This window comes from Vicia villosa, linkage group LG7, assembly GCF_029867415.1.
Source record: "Vicia villosa cultivar HV-30 ecotype Madison, WI linkage group LG7, Vvil1.0, whole genome shotgun sequence".
Taxonomy (NCBI): Eukaryota; Viridiplantae; Streptophyta; class Magnoliopsida; order Fabales; family Fabaceae; genus Vicia; species Vicia villosa.
Window position 1 is genome coordinate 72691728 of NC_081186.1, and position 16399 is coordinate 72708126.

At 33.9% G+C, this 16399-nt stretch overlaps 1 protein-coding gene and 1 long non-coding RNA gene across 2 annotated transcripts; both read right to left on the minus strand.

Moving 5' to 3' along the window:
- Positions 1 to 1538: 1538 nt before the first annotated feature.
- Positions 1539 to 3221, minus strand: LOC131619320 (uncharacterized). Its single transcript, XM_058890428.1, has 2 exons — positions 2259 to 3221; positions 1539 to 1862 (listed from the first exon to the last, which is right to left on the minus strand). Exons 1-2 carry the CDS (start codon positions 3219 to 3221, stop codon positions 1539 to 1541), a joined length of 1287 nt encoding a protein of 428 aa, XP_058746411.1.
- Positions 3222 to 5608: 2387 nt separating this feature from the next.
- Positions 5609 to 7594, minus strand: LOC131620794 (uncharacterized). The gene is made up of 5 exons (XR_009289297.1): positions 7277 to 7594; positions 6837 to 6918; positions 6551 to 6622; positions 6219 to 6288; positions 5609 to 5769 (listed from the first exon to the last, which is right to left on the minus strand). It is a non-coding gene; the product is annotated as an uncharacterized LOC131620794 (long non-coding RNA).
- Between the last annotated feature and the right edge of the window lie 8805 nt (positions 7595 to 16399).

Here is a 16399-nt window from a genome sequence, read left to right on the forward strand (position 1 = left end):
GACTAAAATGAAATATTTTAAAAGTTAAGAGATCAAAGTGACACGAAAAAAAAATAATTAAAAGACTAATCTAAACCCAAAAATATAATCAAGAGACCGAAATCGATATTTTGCCTTTTTAAAACTTAATATTCGAGTTTTAGGATCAGCTAATTCGAGAGATCAATTTTACCACCTATTTGTAAAATCTTATTTAAAGTAAGTTTTGTTCGGTATGAACTCATCTAGGGGCGGATGCATGTTAATGACATTGGGGGCTTAAGCCCCCACAAGAACAATTTTTTTTTAATGCCATTAACATGTATAATATTTAGAGCCCCCATAAAATTTAAGTAGTCACATCATATTAATTTACACTTAGCTATACATTATAGTTTTATCTTTTAACTTTAACTATTTCAATTGTTGTTTTTTAAATTCTTATTATAAATTCTTCCACTCTTTATAAAAATAGTTTGTCTTTAATTTGATATTTTATTTAAAAAGTGTTAGATGTGTAGTTAGTTTTGTTAGAAAATAAAATTTTTTTCAACCATAAATTTTAAAGAGAATAAAATATGCACTCATATATGAAGGATAAACGATTGAACGGTTATATAATTTTATGTATAATAAAGTGTCATTTTCGAGAACTCATGGTAGGTATAGTAGGCTTCAAAACTCAAGAATATATTTATAGTGTCATATTTGATAATATTAATAGTAAAAAATCATTAAAAAATTTTAGAACAAATTCATAAGAAATAAATACAATTTATATAAATTTTTATATAATTTGAATTTATATGTAATTATCACTACAACATTTAGGCTCTCCAGCAACACTTGAAAAATGTTGCCAAAACTTTGGAAAACGTTGCCTAAAAGAAAAGGGGACGTTTTTTAAGTGTCTCCTGTGCAGGCGTTGCCTATTCTCTAAGGCGACGTTTTTCAATGGTCTTTGGGCACGCTTTTCAAAAACGTCGCCTAAACCGAAGGAATAGGGGACGATTATTAGCGGCCTCAAAGGCGACGTTTTTAAGTGTTCTTTGGGCACGCTTTTAAAAAGCGTTGCCTAACCAAAAAAGAATAGGGGACGATTATTTGTGTCCTATTAGGGGACGCTTTTTAAGTGTTGCCAGATGTGGCTACAATTTACTAATTGTTCCCTTAAATCTGAATAAGGAGGAACGTTTTCAAAGTGTAGCCATAAGTTATAGGCTGTTCTTTTAGATTGTCCCCATAAAATATATTATTTTGTAATTATTTTCTTGATAATATAGTCGATGATGACTAATTTAAAAAAAATGTCGATAATAACATAAACAAGATCAAATTTAAACGTACATCCATAAAAGTTATATTATAATAAAATCTAGTTCTAACATTAATTCAAGATAGTAGCCAATACATAAAATACCTAATGTAATAATACTTATAATATTACGTTTAAAACTTTAAACTATGACCCTAGCAAAATAACAAAAAACATAGTTCAACAAAAAACAAGTTCAAGTTTAATGCTTTCAACTACAAGTAAAAAAAATCCATCATCCAACTCATTTAAGTTTTTCTTCTTCGAATTCATCACCCACACCGTCTTTTTGAAATTCATCACACATGTCTTCTTCCAAGAATTCTTCATCTACGTCTTCCTCTTGAAATTCACCATCTATATCGTCCTCTTGAAATTCATCATCTAGATCTATGTCGTCCTCTTGAAATTCATCATCTAGATTTGTGTCGTCCTCTTGAAATTCGTCACCTACACCGTCCTCTTGAAATTCGTCATCTACGTCGTCCACTTGAATTTCACTATCTACGTCGTCCTCTTGAATTTCATCATTGATATCATCATTTTCTACATCTTCATTGATACCTTGCTGTATAAGTAAATAAAATAAAATACATCAACAAGAGTTAAACCTCGCATAAATAAAAACTCAAAAAAATGAGTAACACACTCAATTATGAATTATCAAACCCTTTTTCAATTTATGTTTTCCAATTATGGAACGCAAAAATAGAAACTAATAATGCAGAGAACACAAGTTTGTACAAAAAACACAAATTGAAGAAACAAAGTTTATACATGAAATCAATCTCCGTATGTGTAAAATTATATCATGCTCCAAGGACTACATATAATACTCTGTCAAGTGAATTTATTTATAATGTTAGAAACCTGTGATTATTATAATCAACAAGCTAGATTGACACCTTTAAATTATACTAAATATATATAATATAGTCCTAAATGGATTAAACCCATCACTTGCCAACCCAAGTCTTATGTTACGAGTTTCACAAGCAAAATCTGAATGTTTGGCATCAAAGTCTTTCCATGCTTGGGCATCGGCCGGATGCCTTAACTTCCCATCCCTTGAACGATGCTCGGCATGCCATCTCAATGTGTCGGCTGTCTTTGAACACATAAAAAGTCTTTTCAATCTTGGAATCAAAGGAAAATGTCTTAGAACTTTGGCAGGAACCTTGTGAGCTTTTATAGATTCTTCAAGATCATTAGCAACTTCAGGATATTCAATCCACCTTGATGCTCCACAAATATGACATGAATCATCTTTCCCATGATCTTTCCAAAATAACATGCAATTGTTGGGACATGCATCAATCTTTTTATAGTCTAAGCCCAAATCTTTTATCATAGATTTTGTTTTATTGAAAGAGACAGGGATGTTCAAATCTGGCATAGCCTCTTTCAACAACTCTAAGAGAGCAGTGAACGATGCATTGCTCCATCCATGGAGACATTTCAACAAATAAATTCTAATAGTGAATGATAACGAGGAAAACTTTTCACAACCAGGATACAACTCTTGATTTGCATCATCAACTAGTTTATAAAATTTCTTTGCATCTTCATTTAGCCCTTCATGTACTCCACCTCCTTCAGCCGCATCTTTAAATGTCTCAAATAGCAACCCATCAATATCATCATGAGATGATGTTTCATCATTACTATCACCATCCAGATCCATAAGGCTTTCATCTTCACCATGATAAATCCATTCAGTGTATCCCTTTACAAATCCTTTGCTACATAAATGGTCATACACTACATCTCTTACTTCCCAACTATCATTGCAACATACAGCACAAGGACACAAAATCTCTTCTTCTTCAACCTTTCCTTTGGTGAATGCAATATCCAAAAAGTAATTGACACCATCCTTGTAACCTTGACTGTGTGGAGGCAACTCCACCCAATCCTTTTTTATCATGTTTGGTTTACTAAAATGAAATAAATTATATACATTTTAGACATTCTTAAATTGGAAATTACTAGATAAAATAGTAGAGTACCCTTTCAATTATTAACTAAAATACAAGCTGTCATATGCCATGGTGAGACTTGAGAAAATACGTGAATATATAAAACATTTTTATTCTTAATAACTAAGCTTTATTAGTGATATATTTTTAATTCTAATTTAAAAGAAAAATTAGTTTAAGCGATGACTCTACAACTTTTTCATATATGCACTGTATTATTGAACTAGAAAGAGACTAACGGGAAAAAGCCAAGCATTTGTTGTTTCGGTTTCTATATAAAAAAAGGAAAATTCAAACACATTCTAATATATATTATATTTTCTATTCCTTTATTCCTTGAAAAGCTATACTCATTTTTTTAAAAATAGACAAGATATAGTATTCATGTCTTATACACATGCATTGTTAGTTTCTCATGTAAATTGTTAGAGTTTTTCTATCACATAGCCATGTGCTCTTAATTTGGTTAAAAAGTAGTGAGATTAATCATTTCTCTTTTGTCAAAAATTACAACTTTTTTATCCTAAAAAACTGATCATTATTCGGTGAAGGTGAAGAAATAGAAAGAAAACTCTTATTTAATATTTTTTTTAGTATTTATATATTTAATAGAAAGAAAACTATAAATACTCTTTCTAGCTTTACATAGAAACAAATGTTTTCTTAATTTGAATTAGAATGATTATTTTATTAAAAAAATTATAAAAGAATATATCTAAGATAAAACAACTGATGTACAGTGGATACCCTTTCAATTATTAACTAAAATATAAGCTGTAGCAAAATTAAAACAGAAGCAAATATTTTCATTTTTAAGAAAGCTAAAGCTAAAGCAAAATATAATATATTAAGCCTGTATGAAACATATAAGCAAATAAGTTTAAAAATTTACCTGAACACACCAACACAAGGAAGCAAGAACGCAAGAACGTCAAAAATGTTGAAACGCAGAACGTGTCGAAAGCGATGCTGCAACCAATTGTTCAAAGAAGTTAATTAACTTAAGCTATGTGACTTGTAATAAACCAAAATGAAAATGTAGGAAACATGAGGGAAAAGGCCTTGAGGATGGGTATTTTTTCTTTTCAAGCTATTTCACAGGATGGTAAAGAATTACTGCCTAATATCACTTTAAGTATAAAAAACTTGTGCTTAAAAACTGTTTAATTAAATATTTGAGATCAAGTAGTTTTGCATTTTCACCAATTGTAGCTACAGTCATTTCTTGAATTTGTGTGTTCTTAGTGTGCAACGAACTCTTTTGATCTATTTCATTTCTATTACCTTCCACTATTTCCAAAATAATAATTTATTTCTCCTAGAGTTTTCTAACTGAGAGAGTTCTTGACCTGCTTTTTGTTCATTGGATTTGCTATAATTGGCACAAGAATATCGTTTCATGAATATAGGTTTATCAGTATTGTATATGATACCTGCACTTTCATGCAGTTTTTGTATGATATAAATTGCAATATGATATTTGTGTTATGACCTTAGAGTACCCATGTTCAATAATTGAAGAAGGTATGTTTCTTATAAGTGTTTGTGATATTCAGTTCTGTCTCAGTATGAAGTTCTAAAGTTATTGTTTCAGATTGGTAGACTGCTGGACTGATGAAGAGATAAAAACTGCAACCGGTGATTCTGAGCGCCACTTGGCTGTGCATCCATTAAAGCTGAATAGTTCGTATGCCACTGTCAATGTACCTAATCATTCTTTTGTAGCCTACTTTTTATATTAGTTTTCATATTCCTTCTCATGGTAAATGATAAACACTACAAGAAAAATGAGTTTTCACAGCGACTGAAGTTGTTGAGAAAAACACAAAATTGCTGCGAAATGTGTTTTTAATAGCGAAAACATTGTCGTTGCATATCGTTGGTATAAGTGCCGTTGCAAAAAGTTTGCAACGACATTTGATGTCGCTGTCGTAACTTGTGTTCTTACAACAATAATTATTGTCGCCTTATTTGATAGAATAAAATAATCATAGTCGCTGCGAAAAGATATTTTTGTCAACTAAAGATGTTGTTAAAAGTTTATTTTGTCAACAATAAAAATTATTGCGATAAATTAGATTTCCCAACAACTTATATCATTTAATAAAAATAAAATTATATTTTTTAGCTTCTTTTTAAAATTAATATTATTCACATTTTTAATTTAAATTTTTATTTATATTTAAAAAATAAATAATTTTACAATATAAATTACGACATTGTTAATATAATTTTTTTCAAAAAACATAAACAATAATTAATATAACATTAAAATATAAAATGTCATAAATTATCATAATTTAATAAAAATTTAAACACCTAAAAAAATAAAAAATAAAAACTAAAAAATAAAAAACAATTTTATTCCCATTAAAATTAAAATTTATACATTTGACAAATAAAATCATGACTTGTGCCGAGCATAAATATTAGTTCTTCTTCATATCCTTGTTTCAAAGCTTTCTTTGTGAACTAGTTGAAAAACTCTAATTTCACCTGCAATTTCAATACAATCAAAAGTTATTAGGAACCCATTCTCAATTGGAATAATAGGTGAGTAAATTAGAAACAGGAATATAGAAAATACAAAAACCAAGTCGGACATATCTGTTTCATTCCTACTTAAGCCAAAATGTCTATATTCTAGAGATAATAAAAAAAATTCACTCCATGTTGAAGGTACCGTTGAAATTTAAAAACCACATAATAAAGAAGTTCTTATTTTCAGTTAGTGAAAATCATGTAAGTGAGAATAATTGTATACTTATTTTCTTAGGTTATTAAGAAAAATCTCTAACTTACTGCTAGAGCTCTATTAAGATCCTCTAACAGAAGGTGTGATAACTTTTGTGTATAACATTTCACTTGCATCATAATATATACATGAATCAGTTTCATATATTACTAAAGAAATATACTAAGGATGATGCCACAAACATACTTACATTTTTCAGTAGCCAATGATGGTTCCAACAGAGGGTCATAGATTATTCTTCTTCCTGAGCAACTGACAATCTATCATTTTCACAATCAAATAAATTGGACCAATATAAGTTTCTGCCACATTAACAACTAAACATTTCACAAAGTATTTAACACCAAGATAAACAATAGGATTGAGACCCTTGCACATTGTTAGTCCAAAACACAACATTGTTCCATAAACATAGTTTACGGATAGCTACATCCAAGTAATCACCAATACATGCATTCAGAACCAAAGTCATCAAAAAAATTGAGAATTGCAAGCATAAATGAAGGAAGAATAATGTCTAACCTCAAAACCAAGCTCATCTCAAGCCTTTCCATCATCTAATCTTCCATTTCCAAAAGATAGTGTCTTACCCGCCTTCATAGTCCAAGGAAGTCGGAAAGATAGGATATTATATTAATTCAACATGAGAGTTATAATTTAAGATTGCAATGATTTGCTAAAATAATGTATATAGACAATGAAAGAGCACACAAAACTCACACCATTTTTGGTTCTAAGATGGATCAAGGCATGTACATAATCGATAAGAAGGCAATACACAGACAATAAAAGAGAACACAAAACTCACATCATTTCTAGTTGTAGGATTGATCAAGGCATAGACGAGATCAATAAGAGAATAGATGTGATGATGCGGCATGGAACTAAATCTGAAAAATGTACAAAAACTTTATCGGTAAAAAAATTCACTCCATGTGCATCAATTTAATTCATATCAATTAAACCCTAACTGCAGTTTTGAACAAAATCACATAGGAAACAAAGCAGTCGGAAAAGTAGTGTTCATAATAATACCAAACTCTAACCTATCATTAAAATACAATCAAAGAATAGGAAAGTTAATACAAATATCAGAGATGAAACTAGAAGTTAATACTAGAAATCAAATACAATGCGAAGAACAAATAAGAAGTTGCTTTTGGTTTTATGATACCTAATAACAGAAAACTGGAAGAGGTAAAAATTGAAGATAAATGAAAATTCATGGACAACACAGACAATCAGAACCTGCATAGATCAGAGACATATTGATCGACGAGAGACTAGAGATCAGCGGGAGGATTGAAGGAGCAGATTGATGATGAAATCGATTGAGAGATCGAAAGCGGGATTCCCAATTTTGTTCTAAGTTTTCGATGAGAGCAAGAGAGCGTTGAAATTTGATGGGAGCGGTTTGAAGAGCGATTTATGTTGGGGGTAGTAGAGAGGGATGCGTGGTTTCAGACTCCTTAGAGAGAGAACATGTGTATCTCGATTGAGGGCACGAATTTTTTTAATGTTATAAATTTATCATAGAATAAATAATATAATAATACTGAGCAATTAGTTAAAAACTCAAAAGGAATGTTATTTAAAATTGAATTTTACTTTTATAACTTGATATTAATCACTTATTTAATTGGTAGTTGAATGATGGTAATGAATCATATATTTATATTAATCAATGATCTTTGTGAATCAATAATTGGATTCAAATATATTATATCCAAACAAAACGCATGCATACAAGATATAAGCGTTCTTATTTGAGTTCAAGTTTAATATATACTTTTCTTGGCAAAAAAATATTTTTAGAAATAATTTTTTTTCCAACGATAATGAGCTTGTTGTCAAATAAATATTTATTACAACCACTTGAATTAGTCACTGCAATATATATATTAAAAACTTGTATTATTTACAGCAATAAATAATTATTGTTGTGATAAGTCACTTTTCCCAACAATAATGTCATTGTTGAAAAAAATATTAACTTATTACAACAACTAAAATTAGTCGTTGCTATATACATGTTATTGACAACATTTTGAAAGTCGTTGAGAAAAAGTCGCTGCTAACACTACGCCAAATTTGGCTTTTAGCAGCACCCCTACGAAAGCGCTTTTAGGAAAAGCGCTGGCATAGGCTTCGCTAAAGACAAAATTAAAAAACACGCTAAAAAAGCGCTCTAATAGTGGGGGGGTATGAAAGCGCTTTTAAGAAGCGCTCTGGTAGGGGGGGGGTTATGAGAGCGCTTTTCAAAAGCGCTCTGGTAGGGGGGGTACGAAAGCGCTTTACAAAAGCGCTCTGGTAGGTGGGGGGAACGTGGGGGGAACGAAAGCGCTTTTCAAAAGCGCTCTGGTAGGGGTGTTTAATGAGAGCGCTTTTTGTCAAAAGCGCTGGTATAGCCCAGGCTATGAGAGCGCTTTCCAGAAGCGCTTTAGTAGCCTTATTACTAAAATTAAAACCAAAAACACGCTTCTACTGTTTCTCACTTTCTCTCTTTCTTTTTCTCTCTGCACGCGAACCAGAAACCCCACCCCTCACCGTCGTCGGTCCTCCGTCCACCACCATCGCGCGAACTTCTTCTCCTCCGTCCACCACCATCGTTTCGTCTCCGTCTCTTCTCCTCCGCCACCCAGGTATCACACTTCTCATAGCTTTCATATCTGGAAGGCTTCATGTTTGTGAGTATTTGTGAATATCAGTTGTTGTTCTTTGTTGTTTTCTTTTCCTCTTAGATTCATTATGAGATTGTTGTGTTTAATAATATATTCTAAGAGAGAAAATTGCAAGATAGATATAAAACAAGTGTATGTGTTTCTCAATCTGTTAGATTACACTCAAAAACACAGCATTTTGTTAATTGAATTACCTCTTTTCTTAACAAATACAATTATTGTTGGGCACTGTCATGGAGAAACATGAAGCCTTGCAGCAGCTACAAGAGTTTTTTACTTGAGTATTTCTTGAATTAGAGGAAAATGTTAGGTTATTTCCATTGAGGGAACTATTTGATGAATACATATCTGGAACTATGTTCATCAATGGCTTGTAATTGATCCTAAATCATACATTTACTTGTGGTGAACTATGTTAATTTACAATGACTCCTACTGGGCCTTGAGTTTCTTCTTTTTGACCCTCATGGCATCACCAAAAGAAAGTGTAAAACTAGTGTATGTTGTATGCAATTCATGACATGCTTTCTATTCTGTTCATGTTCTTTATGCATGTATTAAATGACTTTATGCTAATGTAAATATAAAATATTTTATTTTAGTATCACAGGGTTAAAAGGAGTCCAGGATATGATTTCTAAAATAAATTCAAATAAGTTATAAAATAAATTTGTGTATGGAATTTATTCTAATGCATTATAATTATCTGTAAGATAACCATTGATGGTGCATTGGTGGTGACTTCAATTCTATTTCTTCTTCGGACGAAAGAATTGGAGTTGCTAATAGAGGAAATAGCAACGACATAAGGAACTTCAATGAATTTATTGATAATAGTAATAATAGAAATTAAATAATAAATAATATATAATAATAGTAATAATATATACCTTATGAGAGTTGAATTAATGAGGAAGAGAGAAGGTAAAGAATGAAACAAGAGTGAGTTAATGTATATAGACAAGGATGATTCATAAGGTTTGCTTTTGAGCAAAAAGTTTTATAGCTTCGTGTTAGTAGTGGTGTATTTAATTAACTGCATCGTGTGTCTTGTGTTAGTAGTGTTAGTAGTGGTGTATTTAATTAACTGCATCATGAGCTATTCACCCATTCTTATTATAATCATACATTGAATTGAATTTCTTGTATAGGTCTGACTGGATTGATAACTTTGGATCTCTTTGGAGCTCGTATCATTGACTCTGGTACTACATATTTAGGAGTATGTACACACATCAAACTATTGTTGATTTCCTTTGTTCAATCGATTTTGTCTTGGTGGTTACTAACTTTGTGAATTTGCTATAGGGGTAACTTGTGTATAGTGAAAGTTTGATCGTTTCCCAGCCTAGTTCGACGTTTGGCGTTTTCTTGAGTTCGGTAACATCCGAGGTAAATTTCTTTCTCAAATTACTGGTATTATGATGAATTTGTCTGAAATTGTGTGATTATATATGTTACGTTTTATTGCTTCGGATTCATTCCGTTTATACTTTGCGTTTTGACAGAAACACATTAGTTTTATGTGTTTAGAGAGTTAATATAGGAGGTACTTACTAACTTTGTGAATTGAATTCGCCATAGGGGTTACTTGTGAAGAGTGGAAGTTTGACCGTTGTTGTTTAGCTTAATTAAGACATGGATAAGACATGGATGAATTCAAACCGATTGTCGAAAGAGTACGAGAAAGGGGTATGGGAATTTGTTGAGTTTGCGGTTGCGAACTCCAAAGACCCGCTTCGAATGCCGTGTCCTTGCTTGGGTTGCTGTTATGCCGGGGGTAAGGTTAACGGGAATCAGTTGGGATCTCATTTATTACGGTTTGGAATTGATAGAAGTTATACATGTTGGACAATGCATGGTGAGAAAAGTACCGGGAATGCTGGGTCGAGGTGTAATAGGAAGTATGCTTCAAACGACGATTGCACAGACACATACGATTGTGATCGTGTCGAAGAGATTGCAGAAGCGCTGGAAGAAGATCTAGCGGATTGTCCCAAAATGTTTGAGAGGTTGGTAAGCGATGCAGAGAAACCGTTGTATGATGGTTGTTCAAAATTCACAAGATTGTCTGCGGTGTTAAAGTTGTACAACTTAAAGGCGGACAATGGATGGTCGGATAAAAGTTTCACAGAGTTATTAGCCCTTATGAAAGATATGCTACCAGAGGATAATGTTCTTCCCAATCGAACGTATGAAGCCAAAAAGATGTTGTCTTCTATTGGAATGAGCTATGATAAGATACACGCATGTCCAAACGATTGCGTTTTGTTTCGAAACGAGTATGCAGCGTTGAATGAGTGTCCTAAATGTGGTGCCCCTCGATATAAGAAAAAGTTGTCTCCTGCTAAAGTCTTATGGTATTTTCCTATAATTCCGAGATTTAGACGCATGTATCGTAGTGAGACCGATTCAAGACACTTGACTTGGCATGCAGATGAAAGAATTATTGATGGAAAGTTGCGACATCCGGCAGACTCACCACAATGGAGTAAAGTTGATACTGAATATCCTGAATTTGGAAAAGAAGCAAGAAACCTTCGGTTGTCATTGTCTACTGATGGAATGAACCCGCATGGTATTCAAAGTATCTCGCATAGCACATGGCCTGTGATTCTTATGATTTATAACTTACCTCCGTGGCTATGTATGAAGCGTAAGTACATGATGTTATCTATGCTAATTTCTGGGCCTAAACAACCAGGGAATGACATAGACGTATACTTGGCACCCTTAATCGAAGATTTAAAGTTTTTGTGGGAGAGAGGTGTGGAGGTTTACGATGGGTATAGGAAAGAAAGTTTCAACTTGAGGGCGATGTTGTTTGGAACAATTAATGATTTTCCAGCATACGGAAATCTATCCGGGTACAGCAACAAGGGTCAAAAGGCGTGTCCTGTTTGTGAAGATGAAACCGATACGACACGATTGGCGCTTTGTCAGAAGAATGTCTTTCTCGGCCATCGTAGATTCTTAAATTCTAATCATCACTACCGTGGGTGGAGAAAAGCATTCAATGGAGAGGCCGAACATCGTACAGCCCCGCCTTTTTTGTCAGGTGATCAAATTTTTGAAAAGGTGAAAGATGTGAGCACTCAGTTTGGCAAGCCTTTTGCACATTCAATTGTCAAGGGTGGGTGGAAGAAGAAGTCAATTTTCTTTGAACTTCCATATTGGAAGTCGTTGTACGTAAGACATTTCCTGGATGTTATGCATATTGAAAAAAATGTATTTGACAGCGTTATAGGTACGCTACTCAATATACAAGGAAAGTCTAAGGATGGCGTTAACATAAGGAATGACATGGTAAACATGGGGATGAGAACTGAATTGGGGCCCGTGACGAAAGGAAGACGAACATATCTGCCACCTGCTGTTTACACTCTATCTAGAAAGGAGAAGAAAACATTGTGTAAGTTCCTCAGTGAAGTAAAAGTTCCAGAAGGCTACTCTTCAGATATTAGAAGACTTGTGTCCATGAAAGACCTCAAGTTAAAGAGTTTGAAGACGCATGATTGCCATGTTATAATGGAACATTTTTTACCAATAGGTATACGTTCTATTCTGCCAGAAAAAGTAAGAAGCGCAGTAACTAAGCTGTGTTTCTTCTTCAGGTCTATTTGCAGTAAGGTGGTCGATCCCGCGATCTTACCAACATTGCAAAATGAGATAGTTGTTACTTTATGTGATCTTGAAATGTATTTTCCTCCCTCGTTTTTTGACATAATGGTTCATCTAGTCGTTCATCTTGTGAAAGAGACACAACTGTGCGGACCAGCTTATATGAGATGGATGTACCCTGCTGAACGTTATATGAAAATATTAAAAGGGTACGTGAAAAACAGAAGTCGACCGGAGGGTTGTATTGCCGAGCGATACGTTGCTGAAGAAGCGGTTGAGTTTTGTACTGAATATCTGTCAAATGTTTAATCAATTGGACTCCCCAAATCTCATATTGTCGAAAAAAAAGAAGGAAAAAGGCTAATTGGAAATAAAGTTGTGACAGTATCAATGGTCGAACGGGATCAAGTGCACTTGTATGTTCTGCACAATGAGATTGAGGTTGAGCCGTTTGTTGAAATGCACAAAGTTGTTCTCCGAGATTTAAATCCAAATAGAAATGAGAACTGGATAGTACGAGAGCACAATCGAAGTTTCATATCGTGGTTTAGAGATCATATTTATTCAAAGTATCGTTCAGATCCTGCTTCAGTAACAGAAAGGTTGAGATGTTTAGCCTATGGTCCATCTGTAATTGTACTTTCTTATAGCGCATACGCAATTAATGGATACACATTTTATACCAAAGAACAGGATGATAAAAGTACTATGCAAAATAGTGGTGTTACCTTGGTAGCTGAAGCTATGCACATATCAAGTGCGAATGACTTAAATCCGAAATTTGCAAATTTGTCATATTTTGGGGTTATCGAGCGCATTTTGGTGTTTGATTACGCGAAGTTTCAGATTCCTGTATTTGGTTGCAAGTGGGTTGAAAATAATAGTGGCGTACGAATGGATAAGTCAGGATTTTTGCAAGTGGATCTCAATAGGGTAGGGTACAAAGATGAGCCTTTCATTCTAGCCTCTCAAGCTAAACAAGTGTTCTATGTCAATGATCCGACAAGTACGAAATGGTCTATAGTGCTTTTATCTAACAAAATAGTTGATGAAAAAATTGAAGATCAAGGTGATATTGGTGTTGGCATTGAATCTTGTACAAGAAACGATCAAAATGAGAATGAATCTTGTATTAGAAATGATCATAATGAGGGTATTTGGATCAATCCAACCGTCCGCATTGTTAAGAGACGCGTAGTACACAAACCTACCAAGAAAAGAAAGAGACGTTAGTGATAAAGGTAATAGTATACATAGTCCGACTAATTTGTTTTATTCAATTTGGTGCATATTCTCGTTTTGTACATAACTTTTGAACCATGTATCCGCTTGTTGACTTCTTTACATGTAACTATACTATTTTGACGATTCCGGAGCTGCTCATGCACTTATCTTTACATTTCGGGACTATTTTTTTATCGGTTTTGCTTCTGCCCGTAATCAAAAGTCGGGCTTAGGGTCTGAATTTCGGAAAACCGACTTTGTTTTTGAGTCCGTGGCGACGTTTTACCATAGCCATGTAAATTTCGTTCAATTCCGATAACTTTCTTTTTTTACGCTTATTTTGATTTGTACCGATTTCGTTTCCGATTTACTTGTACATGCATGGTTTGACTTCCATTTGACTTGTATAGATTGTTAGCTTATTAACAGTGTACTAATGTGCTTTAGTTTGTTTGATACAGGTTCAATGGCTTCAGATAGAGATGCTCCACCTGAAAACCCACCTGAAAACTTACAAGAAAACTCACAAGAAAGAGTTGCTTCGGATACAAATGCTCCACCTGATACTGAAGCAAAAGAGGTTGCACGAGGCATCACTATTATGAGGGATATCATACGACATAGAGACCAAGGATTAGTATACCGATTGGAATGGAATTCTGATAAACAACCAATTGGTCCTAATTCTGCAAAGTTGACAAGTTATATTGGTACACTTGTCCGTATGCATATTCCAGTCTCCATAGCTACCTGGAAATCGAAGACGAAAAATTTAGAATTGGAGGAGAAAAAACAAGCGATTTGGGAAGAGCTTCAGGTATATATCATATATGGTTAATTGTTGTTATTATCTTGACGATAAATTGTTTAAATTATTTATACTAACACACTATGCGTACTCTTTTTGCAGAGGACTTTTGAGATACCAGATGAACGTAAAAGCTACATACTTAGTTTGGCCGGCAAGAGATATAGAGGGTGGAAAAGTTTTTTGACAAACACCTATCTTAAGGATAAAGATGGAAAATTTCTTGAAGTTGCACCGGGACGGCCAACAAAGTATGCGACCTTCATTGATGAAGCAGATTGGGCTGAGTTTGTAAAGCAAAGAGATGAAGCTTTTCAGAAAAAGAGTGCCACGAATAGGGAGAGAGCATCCAAACCCGCGTATCCATACAAAAAAGGGCGTTTGGGATATGCACGCTTAGAGGATAAAATTGTAAGTAAATAGAAATTCGATTTAATTAATTGTCTACATGTGCATGTTTTAATTGACGATTTTATCGTTTGTGTCAATGCATAGTTGGAGGAGACTAAAAGTGAGGAAGCTTCACTTCCTGTACATGTGTTGTGGAAGGAAGCTCGTGTGGGCAAGAATCACGCTGTCGATCCCGATGTTCAGAGAGTTTATACTGAATGTGTAAGTATAATACTGTGTCTTTAATTAAATCAAATGTTTTTTAATATATAAATGACTTTTTATCTCCACTAATAATTATTTAAATGTAAATGAATTACAGGAGACCTTGTCGCAATCGGCATCCACCGGTGAGGAGAGCGTACTTAGTAGAGTACTAGATGCTCCCGAGTATCCCGGTCGGGTGAGGGGTAAGGGTCATGGTGTGACTCCAACCTCTTTTTATAAGAGTTCTAGGAGAAGATCAAATCTTACCAATGAAGAAGTGTTGCAAAAGTTGCAGGAATTGCAAGCACAGGTCTCTGAATTGCAAAGAGATAAAGATATGTATATGAGAGAAAAGTGCAACACTTCATCGGTGAGAGAAACTAGTGATAAGGCTAGTATCAACTATCAAAAGAAATTTCCCGAGGTAATTATAAGTTTTTTTCCTTACAAACTGTTCTATTTTATTAATGATAATGACTTTATATTTACTTTTGGTTTAGGGCATTTCATCTTGCCAACTATACTTATCGGAACCGAATTATCGACTAGTTGGCAAGGGAAAAGTGCACAACACTTCGGGAGATTTACTTCACCACAGACCGCTCCCGGATGGACACCTGAAAGTATCAGTGGATGTTGTATTAGATCGTGATGCGATTCTACCGGTACCTGACATGGTCTCAGAGACGACATTGCTGCGAGATGCAATAGGATCGTTTGTTGCATGGCCCTCGGAGCTCATTACCATTAGTGATGAGGTAAATTGAAAACGATTATGAATCATTTAGTTTTCGAATGTCAATTCTAAACCGTTTATTAATTATGTTTTACATTTTATTTTTAGACTGCTCCTATAAAACCCGCAATTAAGGGTAAAGGGATTTTACAGGAGGAGGAGTCTGTTGCATCGCTAAAAGAGGTACATTTAAAGTGTTAATATATAATCTGAATCAAAATATGCATGATTTTATATTTTACCTAACTTATATGATTTTTAGGCATCCGCTCGGGAGTCACAACAAGTGACGCAGCAGGTTCGTAGCGTACCACCCAGTGGTCCTCCGAAGCAAGCGGCAAGAAAAGGCGGTGCTTTTGTGCCTCGATACCGGGCGACACTCGCAACAATGGTTGATATGTCCGATATGAAGGATGGTGCTTTACGGGAAATCGATATGGATGAAAGTGTCTTCGGTATTGAGTTCAAGTCACATATTACAATTGACGACTTGCAAGAGATTTTTGACCAGGATCAACTAGGCGTCAGTAATATGCAATCATACATCCGGTAATATTCACTCATCCGATATATTATTTAATTAGTCCCACAATATAATTTATTTACACTTTTCAATAAAAAGAATCTAATGTTTATTATGTTTTTATTTAAGGTTGTTGTATGACAGAGTGTTGCGCGGGACTGCATTGTCTAACAGATTCCGG